Below are 27,467 nucleotides of genomic sequence, written 5' to 3' on the forward strand. Positions count from 1 at the left end.
GTTGTACACATAATTAAAAATGATCTAATTGCCACACCCAAATGAAAGAAAGAATAAATGTCAATTCCTCAAATCCAGGTTGGTACAAATTAGAATCACAAAACTGGAATATCCATGATTTTGCTATCACAATACAAGGGTGGATTATGAGGAAATTGACAAAAAAAAAAAATGGAACTATAAGGGATATAAATAATCACAAATGCATGACATCAGACTCAAATACAAATAGGTAGATGATACATTATATACCTCCTAATGGGCAGTGGTATTATCTCAGGAGTCGGTTGGCAAATCATTCTCCGAGTATGGCACAAACTACTTGAAGGTTGAAACGTACACAGGCCCTCTATAATGCTTGGAACCCAAGCCAAATAGTAAAAAATCCTATTGATGAGATTTAAACATCAACCGAACGGCGAAGGAACAGGCCCCGGCCCTGTAAGTGCATCTGATCTTTTGATGCTTCCCATACCGCAGATAATGCAACCAGGCGTTGCGAGAGCCGAAAATTTGGCCCCACAAAGGTCACAAACATCGTATCCAATGGTTGACAGACGACTAAGTGTGGCAGCACAGAACTGAGAAGGGTCTTCAAGAGGATCAATGGACTTGTTGGAAAGACCCCTTTGAACACACATGTCAACTAAGCTCCTTAGTTCATCCTGTTTACTTGGAGGTGCTTTCGACAGCAGGAGTTCAAGCATCTGTTTTGAATAAGCGTAATTCTGCACTTCCATATTCCTCTTGATAGCAGTTCGAATACAATTTATCCTGTGCTTTGCCAGAAGAGGCAAAGAACCCAGGTGGCGTGATAGTCTTGCCATCTCATCTTTTGCGCTAATTGCACTAGGGCCGTGGACTCTCTGAAGCCGCCCGATTTCCTGCAATGAACCCAAAATTAAGAAATGAATTATCTAGTGCTAATTAAAAGAAAATTCTTTTTGCTGACCACTACAAACAATCAAATAGGTAGTCCAAACCCACATATGGTGTCTGCCCTTGGTGTAAGGATGCAATATTATCTATGTACCAGAAAAGGTCTGTATAGTAATCATCAAAGGTCGGCCTCAAAGAACTCATTCCATCTATTTTACTAAGACCTTTAATATAATTATTATACCTGAAGAAGAGTGACTGCTATCTTGTATTGAGCACATATGGTGGCTTGTGCTTTTATATCAGCTCCGCGAGAGTTGTCCTTAGCTAATGCAAGAAAAGCTTCATCGAAGCAGGATAATGCATCCGAAAGTTGATTCTGCTCAAGGTGGGATACTCCAGTCTTAAAGCATGTAGTAGCAGCTGCACCACGGGGAACCTGTTACGAGGAAAGCAATAAAATAAAAGAGAATTAGCAAGGTGGGTTATTTAAGGGTTATTGTTGAATGCGTACATGCACAGATTCTGTATTACCTGTCCAGGACGCACAGCAGATGGAGGTGAAGGAGGCTGCCCGGAAGGTTTTCCATTATCAGCAGAATTCGGAATGCCAAGGGCACTAAGATCAAGAGGCTGAGTAGATATTGGAGGTTGAGCTGATTGAATCTGAGTCCGTTGCTGAATAGCAGCCTGGCGTGGGGCTTGTGGTGGAACCCCACCATCAGGAAGTCCATAGGACTCCAGTGGAACACCCTGTTGAGTAGCTTGAGGGGGAACACCACCATCAGGAAGATCAATATTGGGTTTGGGTGCATTGACCTGGTTAAATGTTTCCGTATTTCTTTCAACCCCCTGAGAAGCTTGCTCCATCCTTGAAAGATACGTTCCAGGAGGGGGCAGTGAGGCTGCAACTTGGAGGGACGGTATGGTATTTTGGAAAAAGTCCTCTGGAATTGGTCTAGCAGTCATTCCCACACCTGGTGCCGTAGGAGCTTGCTGTGATACAGTTGCAGGTTGTGTTAGTGCATCCATACCAAACAGATCACCAGGGGCAGAACCTACCCGGACATTTGGAAAACCACTATTGGCTGGTGGCTGGGATAATATCTGGCTAAGATCCTGAGATCCGGTCAATGACTTGGTTCTGCTAGGACGAGCCAACCCCTCACCAAGTTTGAATTGCTTTGTGGCTTCTTTGATCTTATCAAGATCCACTGTGGTAGAAGTAACAGGTTTGTCTCTTATCCGAATACGTAATTTTTTAGCTTTTGAAGTTCCCTCCTCATCACTGCTGCTACCATCAGCTGTACCATACATTGATTTCTTGAATTCTTCTTCTGCTTTAGCCTGTTCATCTGCCACAGTGGAACTGGCTACTTGTTTGGTAAGTGTTTCAAGACCCATCAACGAACCACCACCAGGCACTCCCTTGGACACATCAGATGCAGATTTCACAGAAGAGTCCTGAACTCCATTTGGCTTATTGTCACCACCTGCGGATTTGAAAGCTTTGACCAAGCTATCTTCCCTTACTTCTACGATGTTGCCTCGTCCTCTGATGGAACCCAAGTAAACACCAATATGATCAGCAATAATAGATGGGATGGGACCGTCATCAGTCCTCATGTATGGCATCACCTCGGCAGCCAGTTCCCACTGAGGTATTGCCTTCATGTTAGTTGGGGTTTTTATTTCCCAGTTCCCACCACCCCATTCAGGACCTTTTGGAACCATACTCTCAGCAGCGAAGTTAGCGAAAATGCCTTGAGTCCATCCAGTAGAGCGGACTCTTAAAATCCTCTCACAGTATCTCCTTAGTTCTGAATCAGTGCCATCTTCTTCCAATTTTTGAGCAAGACGACGCATGGCACTGGGGTTAAGGTGGCAGATAAACAGATCGAGCATACTTTCATAATCTGCTATAACTTCAAAGGTCTCTTTTGCACTATCAAACTGACCAAACCTGCAAATTTATCTGAAGTTAATGAACAAAAAGTAGCTTCAATAAAACCTAGTAACATGATATGCAGTAGAACTTTAGCCATGAGTACCTGGATAGAGCCTTATATTACTATTACATAATTCATTAACAGTACATGGACAAAAGGGTAATATAATTTTCAAAAAATCGTTTGCAGAATACAAAATTTGAAATGGAAATTTGTCATGGTTGCATACTTGATACATGCATAGCCCAACTGCCGGAACCGGTGGAACAAATGAGATGTTGGAGGACACCTTGGATAATCTCTAGAGCGCAGAAACTCATCTTTCAAAACAGATAAAGCAGTAGAAAAGCGGAGAGCTTTGATAGCATAGACACCACGCAACACCTATGTTATTCCACAAGTTTAGTAAACGAAACACTGATAACAAAATTTGATAAGCAACACATTGTTTTCTACTCACCTGTGTGAACTGTGGTCCTGCTTGTGATAATGAGACAGAAAGATCTCCACAAACAGGAGATCCTCTGGCAAGAATATCAAGAGACCTTGGAGTGATACGCAGGCTATCAAACCTTCATTCAAAAAGTAACACCGCATTCAAGTGCCCATATTCATTAAGGTGCAAGAAAAGAAACATGACGTAACAACTGTGTTACACAGCTATATGTCATTAGGTTTTAAAGTTTACAAGGCAAACTCCAAAAGATGGTAGCATTTGCATAGATTATGAAGATGATAAAAAGTTAAAAACCTTGATGTTATTTGATACAATATCTCTGGCAGGTCAAGCTTCTGCTCAAATCTTTCTTGCATTGTGGCAAATCCAATAAGAAGAGGTTCAAGGAGCCCAACAAGACAACTCTTAATCTCAACTCCCTTCTTTTGTCTGGGATTTATCTCTGTTGGGGTAGCAAGCAACAAGCGGTCATTCAGCGCACCAATCAAGACTGCAGAGAAACACAACATAATGAGTCAGAACTCAGAGGATAACAACGCGCCAACATGACCTGCAGCAAAACTGCATACCTGCATACGGCATACTGATAGAGAGTATAGTCCTCACTTTCCCATCCCAACCGAGCACACTAACTGCAGTTGTTGTAGAAAAGAGAAGCGCAGGCCCAACCCATAAAAGCGATCTAAAGTGATTAAAAGTCAAGGAACTCAAACAGTATGTAATCCTAAAATTTACTAAATACAATATTAAATATGAAAAGTATAAATTTTCAACACCTAGATGTTGAATAAGGATATTGAAGGAAGCCCTTTATCAAATCTTGCAGAACTTCCTGCCAGTATATCTAGATCTGCCGAAACTATAAGCACTCTTTGTGTAGTTAATATTCCTGCAACATAGCCCCTAAGAGTTTCTTGCCAGTGAACCTGTCAAATTTGAACAGCAGGATCTGTTAATAGATAACTAAAGTAGACTTCTAAAAAAAAGTTATTAATAATATTAATAATATTAAATATATATATATATATAAATTAATAGATTAAAATATCTGGCCCCTTCAATTGAATTGACTAGCATGAGTTCTGATTTCAAATATTTCCTCAGATCACCACACCTCACCCTCCCAACTAAAAGAACAAAACGACAGACAAATCAATTACTTAGGTACAAAGACATGAGAAATCAAAAGTTTATATCTGAGGGAGTAAAACTGGGTCCAAAATTTTTACTAGCCCCAGTGAAAAAATTTCACCATTCAACAATGGCCTTAAGTTTGTCCCATTGGGAGTAGTAACTAAGGAATTCTGGCAGGCTAGAAAGAGTTTTCCTAACCAGATATCCTCATTATTTTTCATTATTCGACAATAGTAATAATATTTAAGAGGTATATCAGCACCTGAAGTACAATTTCATTGAGTTTCAATTTGATTGACTTTCTTCCTTCATTTGTTGTTGCTATATAATGACCGCCAGCATTAGAAAGGCGGTATCCTTGAACCAGCTTTGCCAAGCCAATCTGATCCCCATGAGAAGCAAACATCAGAGTTGACTCTGCAATCAAATAGTATAGTTAGCATATAACTGTTGATAAGATAATAATTTATTTATTTATTTTATTTTATTTTTTTTCAAATGGTTTCAAATCCGTTATTCTATCTTCACGTACCTATTGGAGTGGAAAAGATTCGATCAACTTCAGTTTCGAACAAAAATTGCATCGGACCTTGGGGGGCACTGGTTTCGGTATTCATAGATTGGTTTTCATCAGCGAGTAGATTTTTTTCATTAGCTTCTGGAGTAGCCTTTCCAGGCAGGATATGTAAAGCCAGTCCAGTCTTATCATCATCAAGAATTGCAAACTGATTTTCGTTGGGGCCAATAAATGCTGCATCTCGACCTACAAACTCAAAGATGCAATTTGTGAGTGATTACTAGTCCTACATGCACGTACACATATTATAAAGAAAAAAAGGATGCTTCAGGAACAAACCTTTTATGGTGGTGCATTTACTATTTGCTGCCTGAGAATCAGAATTTTCAAAGTAAAGCACAACTTCATTTGTAGCACCACTAAATTCATACACAACAAGAAATATGTGCTGTTTTTTACTGTAGAACAGGTACTTTGGATGGTATTCCACGTTTGCAGGAACCTACAATAGAGGGGAAAAAAGAAGTTTAATACCACCAAAGACCAACCCCTCTTAGAAGATGAAAGGTAAAGAAGACGTCACATTATTTCGCATAATAACAAATCCTATTCTACATTACCGATGTATGAAGTCTCTTGTAGATACTATCTGCTCCAGAACACAGATTATATGCCATAAGGTTTGATCCATCTATACAAAAGGCTCTGACAGGATAATGAAGAACCCGATTCTCTTTACTGAAGAAATTCAGCTCCAGGTGAAACGGCTGCAGGTCGACTAAACTTGTCATACCCATTTTAAGCAACAGTAGTTAGATGAAACAAGTCTATGTCAGAAACACATTACCTGACATACAGGAGCATCCTTCAGATGATGCTTAGAATCTACAATAGTAATTAGAGGCAGCCGAGATATGGGGGCACTTTTGGCATGGCCTTCCATGAAATGCTACAGATAATGCAAAAAGATGAGTCAGCAAGTATTTTTTTAACAGGTAACCCAACAGAAAACTTGCTTAATCAGATCAAACATGAAGCTCTTAAAAAGCATTTAACACGGAAGAAGAGATGGCACAAAAGAAGCTAATTTTCGTTTCCACTAAGTTGCAGTCCAGCACATAACAGCCTGGACAATTCAAATTAATCTATGATCCACCCTGAAGACATACAAGGTATATCCAATACAAAAATTTCTGCTCTAGGTAAATTTTTAACACGGAAGTGACATACACTGTGGAGAAAAGCCTTCCGAGCAATGTCTGATATTGTAAGCTGACTGTGCCTGCCAGATATGAAAATTAATATAATCTGAATGAAAAAATATCAAAATAGTGTAAAGGAAGAAAAAAATTGTAACGACTTCAAGTCGAAAATGCCTCTTATCTATTTCAAGATAAATAATGCAAGATGTCAAGTCTGAGAAGGGAACCAAGCAAAGGAGTAAATTCATAACCAACAAGAGGTCAAGGAATGCAGCTTGTGTCATTATCAAAACTCAAAGAAGAAAAAGGTTAAACCAAAACTTATTCCATCAATATTGTCTGACAACAGTATCTCAACCTTAAGTGCTATGTTTTTTAATGACTAAAGAAGCTGATCTCTTTCTTTTTTTTTAGGTTAGAAGCTGATCTCTTTACTAGAAGGAATATCTTTGCATGTGTATTTGACAAAAGTTGACCATTTACAGCCATGACAAAGGGCCCTGAATACAACCAGATTAACTAATCACAAGAAATGGTCGGGATGATGAATCTGCTTCACAAAATGTTAATCTCACCCTTTCATATGATGTTCTTGTAATTGAGCTTGAAGTTGATGTTCAGCTAATATTCCAGATGATCCCAACGATGAAAGCTTTTCTTTCAAAACAGATGCTGCACAATAGTTTTATCATTAGCATTTGTGCCGACAGCAGGCAGCAGTAGAAAGAGCATATATGAAGTCTATTCAAAAATTAAAAGTTTGTAAGAAAAAAAAAGAAACTATCTTTGAAAAACTGTCAGGTTTACAGTGAAACCCAGCAGTTGGATAGCATATACACTGTAAGAGTACATGTACCATGCATACAATTCAATGGTGAATAAAGCTTGCACCCTAAAGAAGTCTACAGAGTGACCAAAGATATGTTCTGCTCATCAGTATCAAGAAACAAATGTTGCCTGAGGAAGAACTCGAAGAAGTATATAAACAAATACGGCAACCTAGGGATTCTTCCTTCATCCCTTCAATTTTAGCTAGAATACCACTAGAGAAGAGAAGAACAAGAAAGGACTACAACTGAAAAAGTAATGTGCTACAAATGACAAATAAAAGCATTGGTCTTTGATGTGCATATCTGCTTCTGAAGAATCACTAACCAGCAGACCTTCCATTCACTTTACGTAAATGGACTAGGATCCTCAACTCCTTTTTTCATAAAAGAAATCTTGGGAGTTTCAACTTTGAGTTTTATCCTTAACCCTAAACCCTCAAAGGAGAACCTTCTAACATGGTCTACTGTAAGGAATAAAAGTCGAGCAATTTAGATTTCCATAACTAAAAGTAGTAATAGAACATTACAAGAAACAGTCAGATATATGATCAAAATATAGCCTCAAACATAACATGCAGATATACTACTTGAATCCTGATGAATCTCTTTATTCTTGGTAACACCACATATACTCTAATTAATCTTGAAAATGTTCGCATGTAAACATCTGGATATAAGTTGTCACCGCACCAAATTACTAGATGATTCATAAAACCATAGCCTTTAAAAAGTAGCATTTTCCTCAGAATTTTGTGGACCTAAAGCTAGAAGAAATGATATAAATGACACGACAAAGAACAAAATTGCACTTGAGGAACATAATGAACTTTTTGCATTCGTTAACAAATAAAATTATAAACCCATGTAATAATGTTAACTCTTTCATTCACCTGAAGATCCTCTTGCCCCTTGCAAAACTGCGAACAGTTGTTTCCTTCCTTCCCTAGTGTATGCGGCTCTATTCTTCACATTGTCTGCACCTGCCATATTCTATAAGAGAGACATAATCTTCAAAATATGCACTTTTTGACATTTGCAACAAATGACTGTTATGAAAGTGGGCGCACTTAACTATGAACAAAAGTGCTGCCAGATTCAGTTTGGAGTGAACTTCTAATGTTTTGATACGCGGTAAAGGATAAGCTGCTTCTCCTCCCTGTTGAGAAAGTATGCGAGGGATATCGAGTGGTTCAATTGCTGCAGAAAAAGAAGGAGAAAGAAGTCAGTGTATCCTGTAAGACTAACATGTCTGTATAATAATACAGAAAAAATGTCTGTTCACATCATTTTAATAGGCAAGAGTAATAACCACTAACCAGCAGGTTCAAAGAAATTTGCTTGCATTGGAGGTCTGTTGGGATTAATTATAACACGCGTCTTCCAAACTTGAAGAGTTCCATCCCTGGTTACAGTTACCAGTAACCGCAACATTGGTAGCCAAGAAACTGAAGAAATTGGTTGGGAACCCACTTGTGTACTGAATTCCAACAAAAGGTTAAGTTTTAAATTTCAATTAACACCAGAAAGAGATTGACCGAAGCAAAATTTTAAACAGGACTGGCATCAGAGACAGTATTGCATTCTAGTTTCAAATATGGATAAACAGAAAAAACTATTTTAAAGAAATTTTGACCATATAAAGCACTCATAGCTCGCATTTAATCAGACAGTAACAAATATAATTACTGAATGTATCACCAATGTATTAACTCAATAAGAATGATAATAAAGCATAAGAAATCTTATCACACTCTTTACCTTAAGAGGCTTCTTGGAATGGGGAAACCTAAAGAAAAGATTCTAAAGCCCTTATCATTTGTCTAACAGCACTTAAGTTGATGACACTCCATCCTCTTAGCTTAATAGAGGAGCTTGTCAATGTGTGTGGGCAAATGTCAAAGGGAATTCAGAAGTTTGAAGGCAAATTATGCAATTTTTTTAACTGCAACTTGGTTCGACATGATTGTCAGGTAGGCAGTCATTATAAAATTTGCTAAAATCGTTACCTCAATTCTTAAAGAAAAAGAAATACAGTGAAACCTAAAACTGCACAACAAATTATGTTAATCAATGGTTTAAGGAATTACGACAGTAGTACGTTAGGTTCCACAAGGCAGTTTAATCCCTATCAGTTGATGTAGATTAACCATCTATTCCCTGAGTTTCTTTATATCTAAATTTTCTTTTCCCTTTTTGGGACTCTACAGAACTTGATTGGAACCAATAAATGAATCAACTCTTACTATTATGTATGACTTACATTCCAATCATATTAGGTCTCTCAGTTGAAACATCCCATGCAAGAAGTGTACCCCGTCTATCGCCAACAAAAATCCACTCCAATGTTGGGTGAAAACCAAACGCACCGGCACCGATAAGCTTTATGGTGTTGTCAACTGCAGAACATGAAAAAAAAGGTTGAAGCAGATATACCACTTGAAGCTAATTTGAAACGTTATCAACAAGAAATGACTCAGTTTACTCTGTAAGGTGTAATGAACTGCATATGTGTGAATATTGTATGCTCGAATCAAACCATCTGCATAGGCTACATACTGAAAAGGAAAAAAGAGAAGTATTGTTAAAATATCCCTTAACAATAACATCAACTATAGATCTATTATCCAACAGCCACAAAATGTACACATTAAAAACAAAATAGGGAGAAATTCAACCAAACAACTATATTACCAGGACAGGATGGCGAGGGTGGCATGCAAGATTCACAATAGGTTTTTTCAAATCTGTCTTTATTTTTGTTGGTGCCCTTCCTCCTTCAACAGTCCCAACAACTTCATGCATATTGAAGCAGAATAACGAATTAGATATAGACATCATGTGACTTCATGTGTATTATTTGGAGGTGGGTGAAAAAATATCAAAATAAATCGATAAGTACCTGTAACACTCATCCTTTTATGGAATCCGAAAAACACTACTGGTTGGAGTGGTGTCAAAGCAAGATGGACTTCTGTATCAGGAGTAATTTGATCCAACTTTTTCTCAGGTGAATGCAACACACAAGTTTGTTCGGCATCAAAATCACAGGAGCGAATGGTACCATCCTACAGAATGGGGTATAACCGTATCCCACAAAACAAGAAATGTTCATATACATATGAAACAGGATGCTAGGGAAGAATGCTGAACATTTAAAAAGTATTCAGCTTGGGAATCCATATATCAACTCTAAACACCAAATAAAATGAATTTTACAGAAAGCAACAAAAGAAGTAACATAAGTTATTAGAATGTTGTTGCAACATAGATTCAACTAAACATCTGCAGTTATTAAATTTATTTCCTGAAGTTCCCAAGAACTAAAGCTGGTAGGGCATGAAGCAACAAACCTGTAATAAACTATAATGTCTTAAAACTAAAATAGCATACCAACACCAAAATGATATGCAAGATGCAATCTTTCAAAACAATACTTGATATCTAAAAGGTTCTAAACAGACACGGCATTTAAGGCACCAACCACATGGATCACAATCACAAAATGCCTGCTTGTGGGACTCTCTGACATGTGGATGATATACCAAATAGATGAAATAGTGCTTCTAGTCAGTGCATATTAACAGTAAACACACAACAAGCAACAGGCCAAATCTAAAAAGCGAAACAAAAAGGCATCCAGAGCACCAACCTCATGGATCGCTATGACAGCATGCCCACTTGTGGGACTATATGCCATGCGGATAACAGGTACACCGATATCAATAGATGCAATCTTGCATCCCGTCAACGCATCCATTTCTGTGTGTATAAATGCATAACAAAAAAAAAACATCAATTTTAAACAAAGAAAGCGAAGATGAAGAAAAATCCATACATACATTGATACATAAACATACACAATTCCACGACTATATATCAAATACATAAGAACTATGAATCGATAAACATTCACGGATTCAAACGCTTATCCCACTATCACCAACATTGCTAGTTAAACCATCTATACTAGTCCAAGTTCAAAATTTTCACATAGTAACAGAACTTCCTTTAAGTCACTGGCACACGAAAACCGGAAACCTCACATCATTATACTAGCTAATCACACAAGACTTCATTATTCCAATTAACCTAGCTCAGGAGTAAACTAAACTCTCAAATTCGAACACAATCCCACTCAAACTAGAATAATCCTATTCATACACAACAGAATTCAAAGCAGAAAGCTACGAAACTTCGATCGTAACTAAAACGACGGCGTTTCGTTTGTTTCTCACCGACGATGTAGTTGCCGATAGCGACGGCGATGAGCGCCTGATGCGGATGGAACGCGGCGGCATGAGGCTGCAGCGGCTTGGTGCTCCGCGCGACGTGTCGTAGATCCAGATGCTGCACCGTCGTCCACTCCATGGGAGACTTTTCCTTCTGCAAAAGAATCCGGCACCGGAGATCTTAATCGCGATCGTGAATTGTTGACCGTAGAGAAACGAATTGGATCGGAGAAAAGCTTAGGGCTTCAGATCGGCGACTGGGAGGTTTTACCTGAATGGAAAGTTGGAACTAAGTGAAGGAGAAGCTCATTTGAAGAAAGAAGAAGAAGATCGACGACTGTAATGAAGAAAATTACAGACAAAAAGGAGGGAGAAAATACAGAGACGGGTTTTGGGCCGGGACCCGATTTCACGACGCACGTGCCGTTTCTCGCACGTGCTTGAGGGTATATAAGAGTAAAAAATGAACCCACTTAAATTTTCCCTCCTTTTTTTGAAAAAATCCTCGTCTGTTTTCTTGGGGGATTGTGCTCCTGGGTTCATTAATTAGGGTACCCAAATGCATCTCCTCTGGTAATCAAGAAATGAAATGTGATTTCAAATTTCAAATTTCATTAAATGAGTTGGATTGAATCGGCTTTGGTTGATTTTGTATTTATATCCAAATCGAATAGAACATACAACTCGGCTTCCTCCTCTTCCACCTTGTAGAACTGGGTATTGCGTGGGAGATGAATTGGGTTTCCAGATGAATGCTCCAGGGTTTTTTGATAGGAGATGAATTGGGTTAACAGAGAGAAAAAAACAATAAAAAAGACCGTTTCACTTGGCTGTGTCAACATCATATAGTCATTCTGCTAGCTTCTGGGTTCTTAATTACTCTTCTCCCATTTTAGTACCAATGGTGAAACCAAGTAGCAAGGTACGTATATACCTTTGTCTAGAAAATGCTTATTAGATCATTTTGTTCAGTTTTTGACTATATGATGTTGCCTTGTATATATTAACAGTTTCATCTTTTTAGTTTCGTGGAATCCGACTATATGTCATGCTGCTTAATTTCTTCCATTTGGCTTGCATTGGTTTTCTAATGGTTTCGAATTTCGATCGTTATATGTCGATTGACATTATTTCTCAAATGTAATCATGAGTAATTACCTACTAATACATTTTAAGTTTGGTAACAGGGTGGTTTTAACTTGAGCAAAAGAAGGAAAACAGGCGGTGAAGACAGAATCAGTGCATTGCCTGATGAAATTATTGTTATCATATTGTCTGGCTTGCCTGTAAAGGATGCACAAGCCACTAGTGTTCTTTCTAGGAGATGGCGGGATATTCAGATTGATATGTGGAAAAACATAACATCTCTGGACTTTGATGATGAAAAAAACTTATGCAGATTGTATGGGCTGCTCAGAAGACATTTAGACATTTAGACGTGACATTGAGCGCTTCAGGGTTTCTTTCGGTATTGATCTGAGAAGCTTTAGTTCTGTTGATGAATGGATTTGTTTTGCCATGAAAAAGGGAGTTCAAATTCTTGAGTTGGAATTCTTAGATTATGATTCTTGCTGCTATAAATTAGTGCCCTATATACTTTGCCAAAATGTTTTAGGTATCAGAAAAGGTTCTGGTTTGAATCCCTTGTCATCTAATATAACAAGTAAACACCTTGATTATGTTGGATATACGTCCCTAAAAATTCTTGATCTGAAGTCGGTTGACGTGACCGGAAATGTTCTAGAGGACATTTTGTCCAACTGTCCCGCTCTTGAGCGGCTTTCCGTGTCTAATTCCTCGAAGTTGTGAAGGTATAAGGATAGTTGGCAATCCTTTTATCCTGCAAAACACTTTGAGATAATGTTATCTGATCAAGAACAAGTGGCGCTAATATCCCTTATGGTTTCAAGTAAAACATGCATCTGCATATCACTGTTTTTCACAGAGGTTAGCAGCTTCGCCTGCTATCCTAGTACTGAGTCTTCTGCTGTCCTGAGTTTCAAAGTCTGTTATATTAGTTTAATAAGTCTTTCAAATTCAAATGGACAACTGAGTTTGTGGGAAGTGCCTTAGCGCTCAAACCAGTCAAAGGGTTGAGATCTTTTGTTATGCCAACCCGTGACCAAATGGTTTGATGCTCAAGGCTCCAGCTGGGATTTCATGATACGTTATCCTATGTATAGCTGGTCCCTGTATGGTTCAAAGACTAGTTACTATTAGCTGTGTCAAGGTCCACTAATGGACTGAGTAAGAGGGTTTCAAATCTCTTTGCTCCCTGTTTTGAATCGTTCATGTTTTAGGAAAGGTGTCTTTGTCTTATTGAGGTTGCTTGTGTCAACTCTCCATCTGGTTACATCACTTTCAGTATGGGGAACCAAACACTTCTGTCCAAACCTTTCTGAAACATGTTGAGGTCAGCCTGCATCATCTTTGATGCCTTGTCTGCCTATATATATCTATAGCTTTGGTTTTGCTCAGTGGTTGTGGAAAACTGTCTTATTGCGTTTTCTTTGTTGAGTCTAGTTTTTAGCTTGCATTGTTCATGCTGCTCTAAGTCTTCTTCGTGACTGTAAACCTTAGAGCTTGAACTCAAAACTTCTTTCATCAACTCATATCATGTTGCATACCATGAGGGATGTGTAGTGCAACCAACCCAAGAAGCGTTCAAGGTTGAATCTGCTAGTGGTTAGCTGAATTCACGAACAAAGCTTCGAAAAGTATCCTATGTTGTAAGAACTTAGAAACAAGAGAGGGAATAGGTCTAGACTAGTTCGGGACTAGGAAGGATAGCACTGTGGTAGTGTATCACTAGAACTATTATTCTTGTAAGAAGTTACTTCAACTTAGTGGAAGTTTTTGTCTCTCAAGAGTTAGAGACACGCAGTTTTTCTCCCTGCATTTAGGGTTTATGCGAGTAAAAAACATCCTTGTGTTGTTTCTTTATTTGCTGCAATTTACTTTCTGCAAACTCGTATCCTGTGATTCTGGGATAGCACAAGTCATTGCTATCCTCGGATACAAAAGACAACGAAAATTTCAAAAATGCATATTCCACCCCCCCCCCCCCCCCCCCCCACGGACCTTTAAGTTGCTAAATCTAAGAGTCATGAGTCCATCAACTGCATTCAAGTACTTGGTCATACAGCGATGTAACAATCTTACAAGAATTCAGATTTCTGATGCAAATCTTGTTTCATTCGTTAATGAGGCAGATGGGTTGCAGTCTAATAAGGTAGATTTGCATCTTAAGAATCTACCGCTTCTTGTTGAGGTATCTCTTGGTGGAAGACGTTCAATTGATTTCTTAGAAGTTGCCTTCCAAATCTGTTGCTGTCTTGCACAATTAGAGGTTCTCAAACTGAATGAGTTCAGCATGGTTAGTAATACTTGGTATATAATTTTAGTTTTATATTTTGGGGTTATGTCTTTGCCTTATTCCTTTTTGTTTTCTTTTTTCTTCTTCAGATCTACAGAAGGGAGTCTGTATTTCCTACACTATGTAATCTCAAGCATTTGGAATTACCATTGCATGAAGATGATGATAGCGCTCTTCTGCAACTATCTTCCTTCATGAAGGCAGCTCCGTTATTGCATACACTTGTGTTGCAGGTACTTGGTTGGTGATTAAATAAACCAGGGTAGTAATTTGTGTATGTGTATGATAACCGTTGGTAATTGTTTGTTTAGTTAATGAAATTTGCAAAATGATTATCTTGATCTCATGTTAAGTGATGAAACTTGAAACTACGATTCTTGTACTTAACTCTACGATTCTGTACCACTTTTTGCTTCTAACACTCTGTGGTCATGAGATTCTGATCAATTCTTGTTGATAATCTGCCATTAACTTTTTGAGAAAAAATCAAGGTGCAATATGCTAGACTTATATGTTTCTCATCCTTGGAGACATGTTTCCATTTATTTGGCAGCTGTAGACTTGATAATGTGATTGTCGTGTTACATGCCAAGTTACTTTCTTTATCTTCTTTATTTGGTGCAGTTACGCTATTCAATGAGAAGGAAAGGACCCTTTCCCAATAAGAAAGCTGCCAAGTGCTTGCATAACAACCTCAAGGTGGTGGAAATTGTAAGATATATATATACATGTACCACACGTCATATTGATCTTGTGAAGTACGTGACGAAAGCTGCTATGAATTTGGAGAAAATTGTTTTTCATAGTGACTGTGACCGGGATTACCGCTCAAGAGTTAGACTAGTCCAGACGGAATTCGAGCTTGTTGAAAGGAGAAAAGAATGTTTGTCTCATGTTCGGATGATTAAGAAAAAGTTGCCTGCAAGTGTAGAAGTTGTTTGCCTCTAGCTACTATCAGGCCAGTAGGAACTGCTGTGCTTTCTTTATCTAGGACTCGTGTTTTTTTAAAAAACAAAATCTGGACATGGTGCTTGCATTTGAATTGATTATGAAAGTTTGGTTTTATTTATGTCAAATGGAAGCAACATGTAGGAAACAATTAGTTAACCAACCAATTAACTCTGCAGCAAATCTGTATGAGTGAGGTAGAGCTGCTTCATGGCTATAGTTTTAGGGACTTTAGGGTGTTATATTGTATCTTGCATCTATCATCAGAATGAATAGGTGATATTCAGGTCATGTTAACCTCCTTGTGTGCTGAGACTTCTATGCCATTTCAAGGATTAGCATTGTGTGTAGACTTGCGCAGGCGGTTGTTAATGTCTCATCTTCGAATGGAGAAGAGGACTGGAATTTTACCTCAATGGAGGGAAGGAACTGAGTGAAGGAGAAGCTCATTTGAACAAAAAAAGGAAGAAGATCGACGAGTAATGGTAAAGCAAAACCTATTGGGTTGGGAGCGGTTCAGTTTGAGCCCAATTTTCCTTTCTTTCATTTCGCTCGACTATCACAAAATTAATGTCATTTTTTTCTTCACGTTAGCTAACTATATGAGTTTTATCTTTAGCGCAGTTAGAGTCATGCAAAATAAAATGACATTGAGACGTCCTTAATCTCTTCAAATGGAAGTCTCTTTTTACTAGAATCAAGCGTTTGGCGACTCGATGTATTTCATTCCAATTTTAATCTTCATTCCTATCCATATTGTTACACTGTTTCGAATGCAATCAATGGTTTTGTCACACCAACTCACCATGTATGTAGAAGCTTTTAGAAGTGGTCCTCTTGGTCGATGCCCCAGAAAAGAGTTGACGAAGAAAGCACAACAGTGAAGCTCTGGAAAGAAGAGGAAGAAATCGCAAGGAGAAAGTGCAAAAGGTTCAAAGCTGCATCCAATGAATTAATGACGAACGATTTGATGGGGTCTTTCATGGATCGTGTAGCCCCAAAATCATAAACGAATGGCAAGAATTGCATAATCCTATCGAATAGGAAAATGACACTATCACACAAATATCCTCTTCTTTTTCTCCAAAAGAAATGGGAAAGATTCATTTTTTTGGTCCACTGGAATGATGATTGTTATCCAAACAACACAATACATGTTAACTGAGAGAACTCAAAGAAGCACTATTGGAAATTCAGATTCTAACCAGATCTCTAGTTTGAGCATCAAATCTCTATCATTTTTGAAGAAGAAAATCGTGTGTTAAACTATATTTAGTGATTTCTTAGTGACTTTTGCCAAAACAAAACAAAAACCTAGTAGGAATCAGGTAAATGGTACATATCTTTTGCTCGTCAATAACTTTCATGATCAATGATCGGTTTATTTGTAACCGTTGTTTCTGTTCAAGGTACGGTTCTACGTTGTCTCGGTTTTTACTTTTTACTGTCCTTGAACTTAGTAGGGCTAAATGAATTCCCCACAACATGATACTGGTCAGGTAATCAAGGCGATATACATACATAGTGGCTAGTTTTGGTTCTTTCTGGGTTGCTTTCTGTCTTCATCTCCACCATCATTGCCACCGGGCCAGCAAATGCTGACTCTAGCTCACCAATGATACTAGCCAAGCTCTGAGAGTAGTGTAATGTGAACTTATCTGATAGTTGTCCTAGCTATTATTAGATCCAAATTTCCCGCAGAGCAAGTATTTGATGGTGGAAGTTGTCTTCATCTCTATGCATGCATGCCTCCATTACTTACCAGATTTCTTGTATACACGATGCTAGCTTGGAATGTGACACAAGGAGAATAATAATAAACGCTATAGAATTTGAGGAAATATGGAAAGTGACGATACGATGGTATATTTTGATCTAATTACTTCGATCCCTCTGGTATATGAAAATGACACAAATCTTAATCATCTTAGAAAGCTTCCTTTGAATTCTTGACGATACTACATATTCTACAGATTCACAAGTAAATCTGAGATAAGGTACATGACACGTATGAGCCTCATTGAGATCGAATACATATTCCCAAAAGTTTGAGTTCGATCAAAAGGAAAAGAACATACAAAGTGGATCAAATAAGAGAACGAGGAACACCCAGAATCCATAATGGATACTATATGTTGTTGTGGATAGAATTTGGGGAATCCGGACCTTCAATCATTCAAAACAAGCACTGAAGCTACTTCACAGATTCTTAAAAGTTTGCCACTTTACCCTGTAGGGTTTTGCCTCTGCACGGTCCACCCTGTGAGTGATTGAGCTAGCTCACTCAAAGAGATAGAGTATCTATTGGAATTTTTGATGTGATATTTCAAAATACAAAAATTATTTATTGAGGTTAATTGTAGTCAATTAATTGGTGCTTTGATTTCCAACATAACCTTCATTCCATAAATATGTCTGTTACAATTGTAACACATATTAACTCTTTCTTGTCTGTTACAAAGATTAAAGTTATGATTAATTAATGCTCAGTATTATGACTTGTAACCAATTTTCCTTGTTAAGCTATATATATATATATCCCTATCTTCATGTCCATGACATATACATATATAACAGTTGTACATTATCACTAAAATATTCTTCTCATTGGTCTTCTCATTCTACTTGATCATATGCTCTCTTATTCATCTTTCAAGTGCCAAAGAAAGTTATCAAGCGGTTCTAGGATCCGAGTATTGCGAGTGTACGCTTACGAGGATCAACGGTTGTTGTACCCTAGAGGGTAGACGCCATAAACCTATTACACCGAGACATTGTCTCCGAGGGGCGAAATCTACTCTTAAGGGCAGTGTTTACACGTCTCAACCTTAAACATTTTCCTGAACAAGTGTTTGACTCAAGCTTCATAATCAAAGATAAGTATTTATATTTTGTTATTTTATTGTTATTTTGGCATCATTATAAGTATTATTATTTTTTAATAATTTTGAGTATTCATGTGATTTTGTAGGTGACAAAATCTGATGGCGTTATTAACATCCATCGACCCAAATCTTCCAACAGTATCTTCTTCATCAGAACTTTAATTTATTAAAAATGAAAGAGGATCGAACTGGAGTCCTTATCTGGTCGATCTTCCAGATTTTATGGTTTTTGTTTGAATTCCTGTGGGTGACATAATAATAAGGAAAGGAAAAAATCGAGGATTTCTCTTATATCTTGTTTGCCTCTTTCCTGCAACTTCACACAGAAACAGAGGGGGCTGCTATGGAAGTATGGATTATACTATCCCATGCACTTGAATTTAAAAACTAGAAGGAATTATTACAGATGGAACGTGCCACAATGAAGATTGCTGCAGATCACAGGCGACGTAGCTAACCCAAGTAAATAGTTCAAACAAGCTTTGCCAGGTAGCCGTACAGGCGGTACAGCTCATATATAGCCTCATGATCTCCTCCCAGAGACAAAGACAAAGGTGTTCCATGAGTGCATATCCGATCAAATCTACCAATTACAATCTCTTATTCAGAAAGTTCCATATCCAATCCGTCTATGTTTTTTTTTAATAAATGACAGATATGGTTACCATTAAGCTTTTATTAATGAAACCATCGAATAATATGAAATTTAAACATCTGAGAATAATCTGTCTATGTTATATATATGAAAAGAATCGACTTTTTATCAACTTCTTAGAACTTTGAGGAGTTAGGTCAATATTATTAAGATGTTGATTTTAAGATCTTGTCTGATTCTTGGTTTCGAAAGAAAAAAGAAAAATTTAAGAATATGAACTAGTGATTCATGTGCGGGAGGGAAAGGATGAGCCGATGAGGCCAAAAAGTCTTTGTATCTCGGCTAGAGACACGTTAACTTACTTGAAATGAGACAAAATGATTACAAAGAAATAACTGTTCATATGCTTATAGACACATAAAAGGATGAGATGATTCCAAGTAAATTATCCATGTGTTTCACACATGAATGCATCAGAAGAATAAGTATATATATGTCACACTATACATTCATGAATTACACTTGATTACAAATTTCCACGTACACCCCGATTCTTTCCTTCTCCATTCCTCTTAGCTCCAAACCTCTGGCCTCTTTTATTCCCGTTGTCATTGATTCATGACAACATAAAATGCAGAGATACGAGCTACCAGTGCTTCGTGAATAAGTAATTTCAAGTGCTAGCTTGTGACAAACATGAAATGCAGAGATCCGAGCTGAATTTATAATTAATGGATTTGGACTTTTGGGTACCAAGAGAACAAAAGTAATTTCTTTTATTTTTTTTATAAATCAAAGCATTTTTTATCAATTGCTTCATCGATAAGTACTCTCCAGAGTGCTTGTCAGCAAACCTCTTGATGAGCAGATAAATGTAACAAATTTTCTTTCATTATAAAAGAAAAATTAAGAAGAAGAGGGGAAGTTCAAAGAAAACTTTATATAACAAACACCTTTCATTGCCATGATTAATAGAGCTAGACAGAAACAGGAAGGCCTTGAGAGCAAGAAGAATTTATATATGCCTCTCACAAAGGAGGCAACAACTCCTATCCACCATCGCTTCCTGCTTCCTCTACTCACATGCTCTCTCATCACTTTGATTCAACACTCGAACTCATATAGTTCACACACTTGCCTAACCTAACAACCTAACCTAATCCCTGTGTTGCCTCTAGTCCAGTTCATATATACTTGAAGCACTTTGGAGTTACCTACCTTAGCATAACTGCATAGCTGAGCTGCTTCAGCTATGATACGCAACATGGCAAGCTCCGGTACCAGCAGCCGGGGCATCGCGGCCATTGTGGGCGTTGGACCAAATCTAGGTCGGTCAATCGCCCGCAAGTTCGCCCACGAAGGCTACACGGTGGCCATTCTTTCCCGTGATCTTGGCAGACTGTCGAAATTTGCTGACGAAATAGCGAGGGAGGAGAAATCTCAAGTGTTTGCCATAAGAATCGACTGCTCTGAGTCTCGCAGCGTGAGGGAGGCCTTTGAGGGTGTTCTTTCTCTTGGCTTTGTTGAGGTGCTGGTCTATAATGCTTACCAGCCGGTTTCTTGGAACCCCTCAAAGTTCTCCGACATTCGGATCGACTCCCTAGAGAAGTCCCTTGCCGTTTCTTCTGTCGGAGCCTTTCACTGCGCTCAACAGGTAAATACAGTTCTACGTTAACGAATCGTTTACATGCAAATACGGTTTATGGTTTATATTATGAATTTGATAGTGTTTATATTATGAATTTGATAGTGAAGTTTGTTAATATCATAATTTAGATTATTTTGTTTGGCAAACAAATTAACATTCCAAGCTGATATATAATTTTTGTTCTTGAAATTGATGTGTATATTTATATGGGAATTGAAGGTTCTTCCTGGTATGATTGAAAGGGGAAGGGGGACGATTTTGTTCACCGGATGTTCGGCTTCACTTAAAGGCATTGCTGGCTACTCTGAACTATGTGAGTTACTTAATTATTGTGAACTTCAGCTCTAATTCTACATGGTTAAATATGTTTGTTAGCTTTACATTTGTGTTGTGATGATGAGGCAGGCTGTGGGAAATTTGCACTGAGAGCGCTATCACAATGTTTGTCCATGGAGTTCCAACCTTATGGTGTACACATTGCCCATGTTATTGTTGACGGTATCGTCGGACCGCCTAGGGGCGGCACATCATCAAATTCGAGTTCAAGAATTGCCGGAGTAGGAAGTGGCGGAGATGGGTCATTGGACCCGGACGCGGTGGCTCAAACCTACTGGCACTTGCACATTCAAGACCGGAGCGCTTGGACCCAAGAAATCGACCTCCGTCCTTCAATACCTCCCAGATATTGCTAGCTCTTCAATCATTCAAAGTCTCCATGAATCCACAAAAGGTCCCCAAATGCTTAAGTTTGTGTAATTCATATCATCATTGGTTCATTATTATCATCATTACTAGCCCTTCCCCAATTGCTTTCATTGCATCATTATTACAAAACAACTTGGCCTACTAGGGTCATTCCACTGCTCGACTCCAATTCTCATCAATGCCGGCCACCAATCTTGTCTCCATTAGCTCGTAAATGTATGAAATTTCTTGTATAAATACGAACCATGTATATATACAAGTATACAACGTTCATGATCTCACAATCACTTATCACGTCATCGACAAGGAAAGCATACCAGTGAAGGCTCTACCACGACTTTATCCACAGAGGACCCTCCAAGTAATCAGTAGTTCAGTACATGCATTTAGAAGTTTGCGAGGCTCAGGTCTCAGTCTACCTCGTCAAGTTGCCAAGAATTCATCGTCTGGTTAAGATCAGAGTGGGGCTAGAATACATGCATCATTGTTCTTCTTTCGTTCATATATTTTCTTTTTCGATTCTCATGGGGTTTATGGTGGATTCACTGTGTACAAAAGTGTGATTTGTTGTTGGTTATTTTAAGAAGATTACGATTCAAAATACTTCATAGTTTCCTATGTACATATACCTTGTGATTAATCATTAATGCATGTATGATTGATGCAACATTTTCGGTTTTGTGGGAGAGATCTAGTTGATTAGACTAGGCAGTGGCCCAGGTTGGGGAGTCGGCAAAGGACACAGGGTTTCATGGATAGTATTAGGACATCGTGTTCCAATTTAGGACTCACACAGGCAATACAAGGAAACATAGATCAACCCTAAGCCATAACTTGAGTCAATTTATCCACCTTTTTAGGCTAAATATATTTTACCTTATAATCGTAAAACCCCAATCTGAAAAGATATAAATAAAAGACAGTTCATTATGAACATATAATATGATTATGAAGGAGGGCAACGTTCTTAATTGTATTCTAAAACTACCCGTGATTAACGACACATGTCTTTTAAAATGGATTGATTTTATTCTTAAAAGTAAAATGGGCATATGTCAGTGATCTAAATGATATGCATATAAGTGAACAAGTAAAGAATGGTCGGCTGCTGCCTACATGAGAGTTGGTGTGTTTGCACACTTAAAATACAATTGAGCATTTAACTATTAAATTATATTAATTTAATCGAGTTAAAGATTTATGTTCTTTGTTTATAATAATTTTTGTCTCGTGTTTATATGTTTTTAACTGAACTCGTCCTGATCAATGAAGTGTTCATTTCTACCCAAAAAAAAAAAAATACGGCAAATTTGTTTTCTCAAAATAACCTCCTAAGACAATGATTAGTCGGCCGACCTTCACCAGACACGCCAGCCCTACCTAAGGATTAATCGCTGGACCAATTTTTACAAATTTCCATGAAGTTGAGAAGTTCAAATATAGACGGTGCTCACTCACTCACTCACCAAAGTCAAAAATAAATAATGATTGAGTGTCAGCTATACGATGGCGAAAATTCTAGAGAAGCCATCTCTGTCTTGCTGGGATTCCACAGGCAATCAAGGTACCTGTAGGGACTAGGTAACCAAGGACCTCTGAAAAGATAGATCAGTAGGGTACTCATACAACACTGTACAAATGTCCCATCTCAAAAAGTTCAATACAGCAACCCCCCTATTGTGGACACTTTTGACACGCAGAGATTCCAACTCCAACCAACCATTCAATTCAAGCATTTTGATTTGCTCATCATAAGGATAGATCCCCTCTCTGAATTTTCCTCCTTGAATGTGACACCACATAATATATACATTACAACTGTCTCAGCCTATTCTCTTGACAGCTCTTGACAGAGAAGAAAAGAGAAGAAAAGAGAAAAAAAATTTCTCTACAGGATGAATGACATTCCAAAAAAAACATAACAAGATGTGAAAAAGGTATTTCAAAAGCGAAATCAATAATAGTGTTTCGTTTGTTTTATATTCGAGTATGTGACTTAAATCCGGTATATTGAATAAAAGAAAGTCTTAGGTGAGACGATCATCTACGTGTATAGCGCGACCGCCCACATGATCTTTGAAAATGAGTGACATGCAAGAATTGATTAGCAGGAATTGCACCAACTTTCCCACCGGAAACTTTCTCTATCGCTTATGGTGGGTAAGTATTGACAAAATTTAGAAAAGAGAATGATACTATCACTTGGGAAATGGGGCAAAAGAAACCTAACTAGTCCAATAGCTTGAAATGCATTTATGTTGGCGCTAGCTACCTGCAATCTGTGGCTAATAATATAATGATGCTAAAATTCTCAAACCCAACTAATACCTTCACCATTAAGCGAGTCTGTAGCACATCTTAGTTTCAATGATCACACTTCATGACTCATGGGACCAGCACACCACGGATATCAGCATGTCTCTCTCCATAGTCAAGAACCCTCTCACTGTTGTCACCTGTTTCTTCATATTCAGCAGATCAAGGTTGCAGTGTATTAACACATTATAAACATAACTATAGATATATTCTCCAAAGAGATGCCAACCAAGCAACCACAATATTAGAGAAGCAATGGAGGTTCTCACAACTGTACCAATATAGTTCAAACTAGGAAAACAAGAAAAACAGAAAGAATAAATCAATTCATATGTCCAATGTGAGTATAACCAAAAAGTCAAAGGTGTTGATTTCATCCTTACCATTGTCTACTATACCCACACAAAAACCCAAACATATTATCATGCCATATACAGGAGGAACCATAACACACATCATTTCTCTCATCTTTCAATGGTTTTCGAACAACAAACTTTCTTTCTTCATTCATAACTCAACTTCAGCATGTGTAAATTCAAGACCCCACTACATGACATGAATGAAAAAGAATTCAGGAACGAATGTAAGTATTGATCAGCAGAGGTCATTGCTAACAAGATATGATTTGCAGAAGGCAGAAGATAAGAGAAACCATTAAAGTAATATCTTTTTACCTAAGAACTTTTAGTAAAGGAGAGGCTTTCATTGTCAGAGGAAAAATGAATTGAAACTTAATCCATCAAAATGAACATGCAACAGGCTCATAAGTCATCTTCGCCCTCTCCTGCACAATATCCATTAGTGAATATAAGTCAGCATGCAAACCTCCAGTTGTGCAATCCTAAAGAAGAAAAGAATGATCTCCATACCCCCTATGTCCATAAGTCCCAGCTCCTGAAATATAGGGATCAAATGGCCTGCCAGCATCCAACCTTGATAATTGATTCTGGATGTTCAATTCCCGATTGTAGACAGGATCTATGAAGCCATAGTGGCTATAATTGTTGTTAGTGAAGCTGGGAAACTGTGATGCAGGTAGGACAAATGTATTAGCATCAGTTTCATTAGGATATCTCAACATGGTTGAAGTGGAGCCTATGGGATGACTATAATATGGATAAGGTGCATTCCTGTGTTGAGATTCTACTTGAGAGAGGTGACGGATACGAGGATCAGGCTGTGACAGGAGAGTTGGAATTTGATCTATATTAGGGTGAGCTGCTTTCTTACGCTTACTAGAATGTTGAGAGGATTTACTCCTTTCATTTTGTTGGAAGCTCATCTGTTTTGACACTGGGGCTGCTCGATGAGGAAAAAAGCCATTATGACTTGCAGATCTCGCGTGCTTCCTCCTTTCCAATTCTTTACTCTTTCGCATATTATTTGGTTTAGAAAATCGGGATTGATTTTGGCACTTCATACCTGATCATGTAACAGATCATCAGGATATAGAAAGTTCCATGCAAGAGAACAAAATATGCAAACAATATATCTAATGCATCCAAGAACAGGAGTGAGATAGATGATGTAAAAGAAGTAACATGCAGTAATTCCTTTTCATCTCAATACCTCCATTTGCAGTCATTTTCTTTGATTTTTTCATCACTTTGACAAGTCTTGCTGCTCCACCTCGTCTGTGCTTCTCAGCTAGAACTATGGATCTTTCAGCTTCATTACTCCAATGCTACAAGGTGAACGAGAAAACATGTAAGAAAATCAATACTCCTAACAGTACATGGAAAAAAAATGTTTAAAATAGAAGGCATCTCATTTGATCACCACCTGTCTAAAAGTTTTCATTTTGTAGAGATTGCGACCCTTCACAAGCAGAGGAAATAATGGAGACAGCTCCTTTACTCCCCTGCTCCATATCACTTCAACCTTGAAAGAAAATACATGAGTTAACTGAATCACTGGATTCTCCTTTTATACACTGTAGTGTGCAGAAACAAGTTCAATATAAGCAAACTATCCTTATCATTAACCATCAGTCATGTAACTTTCAAATATAAACCTAGGATTTACCTCAGTCTTACCGTAAAAGTATGTTGTTGTCTAGCCGCACCATAGCTTTCCTTCACAACCCTGCCGGCAACAACTCTCTTCCCAAGACTTCTTCCATGTCTCTTCATCTTATCAAACCTGCACAAAATCAAAATGCTCAATTCACAGCATCAGATTAATTGAGAAGGCGGTACAGAACATCATATAAGAACATGAAAAAATAATAATAATAATAATACTTCTGATAAACTTTCTGAGTGAAGAGGACGACGTCTCCCTTACAGACATCACCTGCATTAAATTGTAATCTTAAATTAAAACTGGTCGAAATCTGGTGAACATTTGTATACGAATTTAGAGCAAAACAAAACACTAACCTGTACAGTTAATCACAAAGGATGATCTGGGATACAATGCTTCACCATTTCCATCTTTTAATCTAATATTAGAATCCGTAAATCAGATCGATTAACAATGACTAAAATCGATACAGGACGATAATCAATGACTCGAAAACGCAAGAAATGAACACTTGAAAAGCTTAATACCTCTGGTGCTCTTCAATTCTTTGGATACAAATCAATTTGGTTCCTGAAATTCTAAGCCCGTGCTTCCGCAAATAGGCTTTGCATTCTTTAAGACTCAAACACTCCAAATCCTTCCCTTCTGTTCAGCAAAGCTCGCAATTAGACAATAAACCTATCGAAGCTAAATCCATCACACGCGCTGCTTAGGGTTTAAGGCGTTCAATTCAGCAATCAGAAATCTCAAATTGCGATGATCAATTCGTGTAATCAATTCGAATTCTTGCGATTAGAAATTAAAAGTTTCAGGAAATGAAAAAGAGAAAGAGAGGAACCTTTGAGGAAACGCATGACTTTGTTGCAGAGAGACTCATCATCACTGTGATCCTCATCCTCGTTCGGCTCGTCATTGTCGTCGTCGTGATCATCCTCGTCGGAATAATGGTCGTCGCTGTCTTCTACTGGTTCGTCGCCTTCTTCGTCAGAGGAGGAAGAAGACGAAGAGATACAAATAAAGGCGCGCTTGCCTTCTCTGGTGGACATGTCATCCAACACCGGTGAACCCATTTCTGGCTGCGGTTTTTATATTGGACTTGGATTGAAAGTCCTTTTATTTTTTTTCGTTTTTTTTTATTTTATTTTTTTTTTAAGAAAATGAAGTCGAGAGCTCTGTTCATTTTTTATTTTTGGAGGAAAAATGGAGTCAAACTCTGTCTATTAATTAATTAACGATCTTACTAGATCAAGCTTAAAGGTCACAAGTGACCCATGTTTATATCTACTGTGTAAGAAAAACTGTTAAAGAGCCGGACCTAATCTAACAACAATTGCCATTAGACTAACAAAAAAAAAAAAAACTAAAACAAAAGAAAAAACAATCTATTCTACCAGCAAATACTGAGTGCACTCGCATTATTCACGAACCAAAAAAATCTCACAAAAAAAAAACAACAAATGCAATAACATTGCACAATTTAAGAACAATCAATCCTTTATGGTGTACCCCTCCACATCTCAGTCATTTAAAGCTCCAAAACCAAGCAATGTAATCGCCAACTATCTCATCCTTTCGTTGCCGAGACCAAGCTCCTTCCCCATAGAGTTGAAGCTTGTAACATGGATACTAGCCTCAATATACATGCTACAACGAGTTTTTTGTAAGTGAAATTCATGATCTTCTATTTTTAAATGGGAGACTATACCTCTAGACCAAACGATATTGGGCCTATATATATGCATTACCTATTATGTAATTAAGTAATAAAAAAA

At 37.9% G+C, this 27,467-nt stretch overlaps 4 protein-coding genes across 4 annotated transcripts; 2 read left to right on the forward strand and 2 right to left on the reverse strand.

The window, feature by feature from the left end:
- Nucleotides 1-68: 68 nt before the first annotated feature.
- On the reverse strand, nt 69-11,336 carry LOC101299992. The gene is made up of 24 exons (XM_004288006.1): nt 11,204-11,336; nt 10,618-10,727; nt 9,868-10,033; nt 9,660-9,760; nt 9,451-9,523; nt 9,229-9,364; nt 8,285-8,445; nt 8,113-8,165; nt 7,859-7,958; nt 6,714-6,810; nt 6,163-6,218; nt 5,784-5,872; nt 5,557-5,703; nt 5,276-5,438; nt 4,952-5,182; nt 4,682-4,836; nt 4,083-4,211; nt 3,855-3,972; nt 3,580-3,775; nt 3,289-3,400; nt 3,058-3,212; nt 1,414-2,842; nt 1,124-1,318; nt 69-884 (listed from the first exon to the last, which is right to left on the reverse strand). Exons 1-24 carry the CDS (start codon nt 11,334-11,336, stop codon nt 408-410), a joined length of 4,782 nt encoding a protein of 1,593 aa, XP_004288054.1. The 3' UTR covers nt 69-407.
- Nucleotides 11,337-14,303: 2,967 nt separating this feature from the next.
- Nucleotides 14,304-15,521, forward strand: LOC101295569. The gene is made up of 3 exons (XM_004289182.1): nt 14,304-14,573; nt 14,663-14,806; nt 15,198-15,521. Exons 1-3 carry the CDS (start codon nt 14,304-14,306, stop codon nt 15,519-15,521), a joined length of 738 nt encoding a protein of 245 aa, XP_004289230.1.
- A 4,408-nt stretch (nt 15,522-19,929) lies between these two features.
- Nucleotides 19,930-21,879, forward strand: LOC101300280 (3-ketodihydrosphingosine reductase-like). The gene is made up of 3 exons (XM_004288007.1): nt 19,930-20,655; nt 20,869-20,962; nt 21,055-21,879. The coding sequence occupies exons 1-3, from the start codon at nt 20,254-20,256 to the stop codon at nt 21,339-21,341; spliced, it is 783 nt and encodes a 260-aa protein (XP_004288055.1). The 5' UTR covers nt 19,930-20,253; the 3' UTR covers nt 21,342-21,879.
- A 2,171-nt stretch (nt 21,880-24,050) lies between these two features.
- LOC101300563 lies at nt 24,051-26,744 on the reverse strand. Its single transcript, XM_004288008.1, has 9 exons — nt 26,534-26,744; nt 26,223-26,340; nt 26,052-26,113; nt 25,914-25,965; nt 25,707-25,812; nt 25,453-25,551; nt 25,240-25,354; nt 24,540-25,092; nt 24,051-24,454 (listed from the first exon to the last, which is right to left on the reverse strand). The coding sequence occupies exons 1-9, from the start codon at nt 26,739-26,741 to the stop codon at nt 24,439-24,441; spliced, it is 1,329 nt and encodes a 442-aa protein (XP_004288056.1). The 5' UTR covers nt 26,742-26,744; the 3' UTR covers nt 24,051-24,438.
- Nucleotides 26,745-27,467: the final 723 nt, after the last annotated feature.

The sequence above is a fragment of the Fragaria vesca genome, linkage group LG1 (genome assembly GCF_000184155.1).
Source record: "Fragaria vesca subsp. vesca linkage group LG1, FraVesHawaii_1.0, whole genome shotgun sequence".
NCBI lineage: Eukaryota > Viridiplantae > Streptophyta > Magnoliopsida > Rosales > Rosaceae > Fragaria > Fragaria vesca.

Bases quoted from the DNA above. Each gene is read 5' to 3' on its own strand.
- LOC101295569 (XM_004289182.1), top strand. From the start codon at position 14,304: ATGAGTCCATCAACTGCATTCAAGTACTTGGTCATACAGCGATGTAAC. The intron at 14,574-14,662 runs GTTAGTAATACT...TTTCTTCTTCAG, and splicing joins AACTGAATGAGTTCAGCATG to ATCTACAGAAGGGAGTCTGT. The intron at 14,807-15,197 runs GTACTTGGTTGG...TATTTGGTGCAG, and splicing joins TGCATACACTTGTGTTGCAG to TTACGCTATTCAATGAGAAG.
- LOC101300563 (XM_004288008.1), bottom strand. From the start codon at position 26,741: ATGTCCACCAGAGAAGGCAAGCGCGCCTTTATTTGTATCTCTTCGTCT. The intron at 26,341-26,533 runs GTTCCTCTCTTT...TTTGCTGAACAG, and splicing joins AGTCATGCGTTTCCTCAAAG to AAGGGAAGGATTTGGAGTGT. The intron at 25,552-25,706 runs GTAAGACTGAGG...TTTTCTTTCAAG, and splicing joins GACAACAACATACTTTTACG to GTTGAAGTGATATGGAGCAG.
- LOC101299992 (XM_004288006.1), bottom strand. From the start codon at position 11,336: ATGGAGTGGACGACGGTGCAGCATCTGGATCTACGACACGTCGCGCGG. The intron at 4,212-4,681 runs GTGCTGATATAC...CAAATTTGACAG, and splicing joins TCAATGAAATTGTACTTCAG to GTTCACTGGCAAGAAACTCT. The intron at 885-1,123 runs GTATAATAATTA...GGTTCATTGCAG, and splicing joins TAGCAGTCACTCTTCTTCAG to GAAATCGGGCGGCTTCAGAG.
- LOC101300280 (XM_004288007.1), top strand. From the start codon at position 20,254: ATGATACGCAACATGGCAAGCTCCGGTACCAGCAGCCGGGGCATCGCG. The intron at 20,656-20,868 runs GTAAATACAGTT...TGGGAATTGAAG, and splicing joins CCTTTCACTGCGCTCAACAG to GTTCTTCCTGGTATGATTGA. The intron at 20,963-21,054 runs GTGAGTTACTTA...ATGATGAGGCAG, and splicing joins TGCTGGCTACTCTGAACTAT to GCTGTGGGAAATTTGCACTG.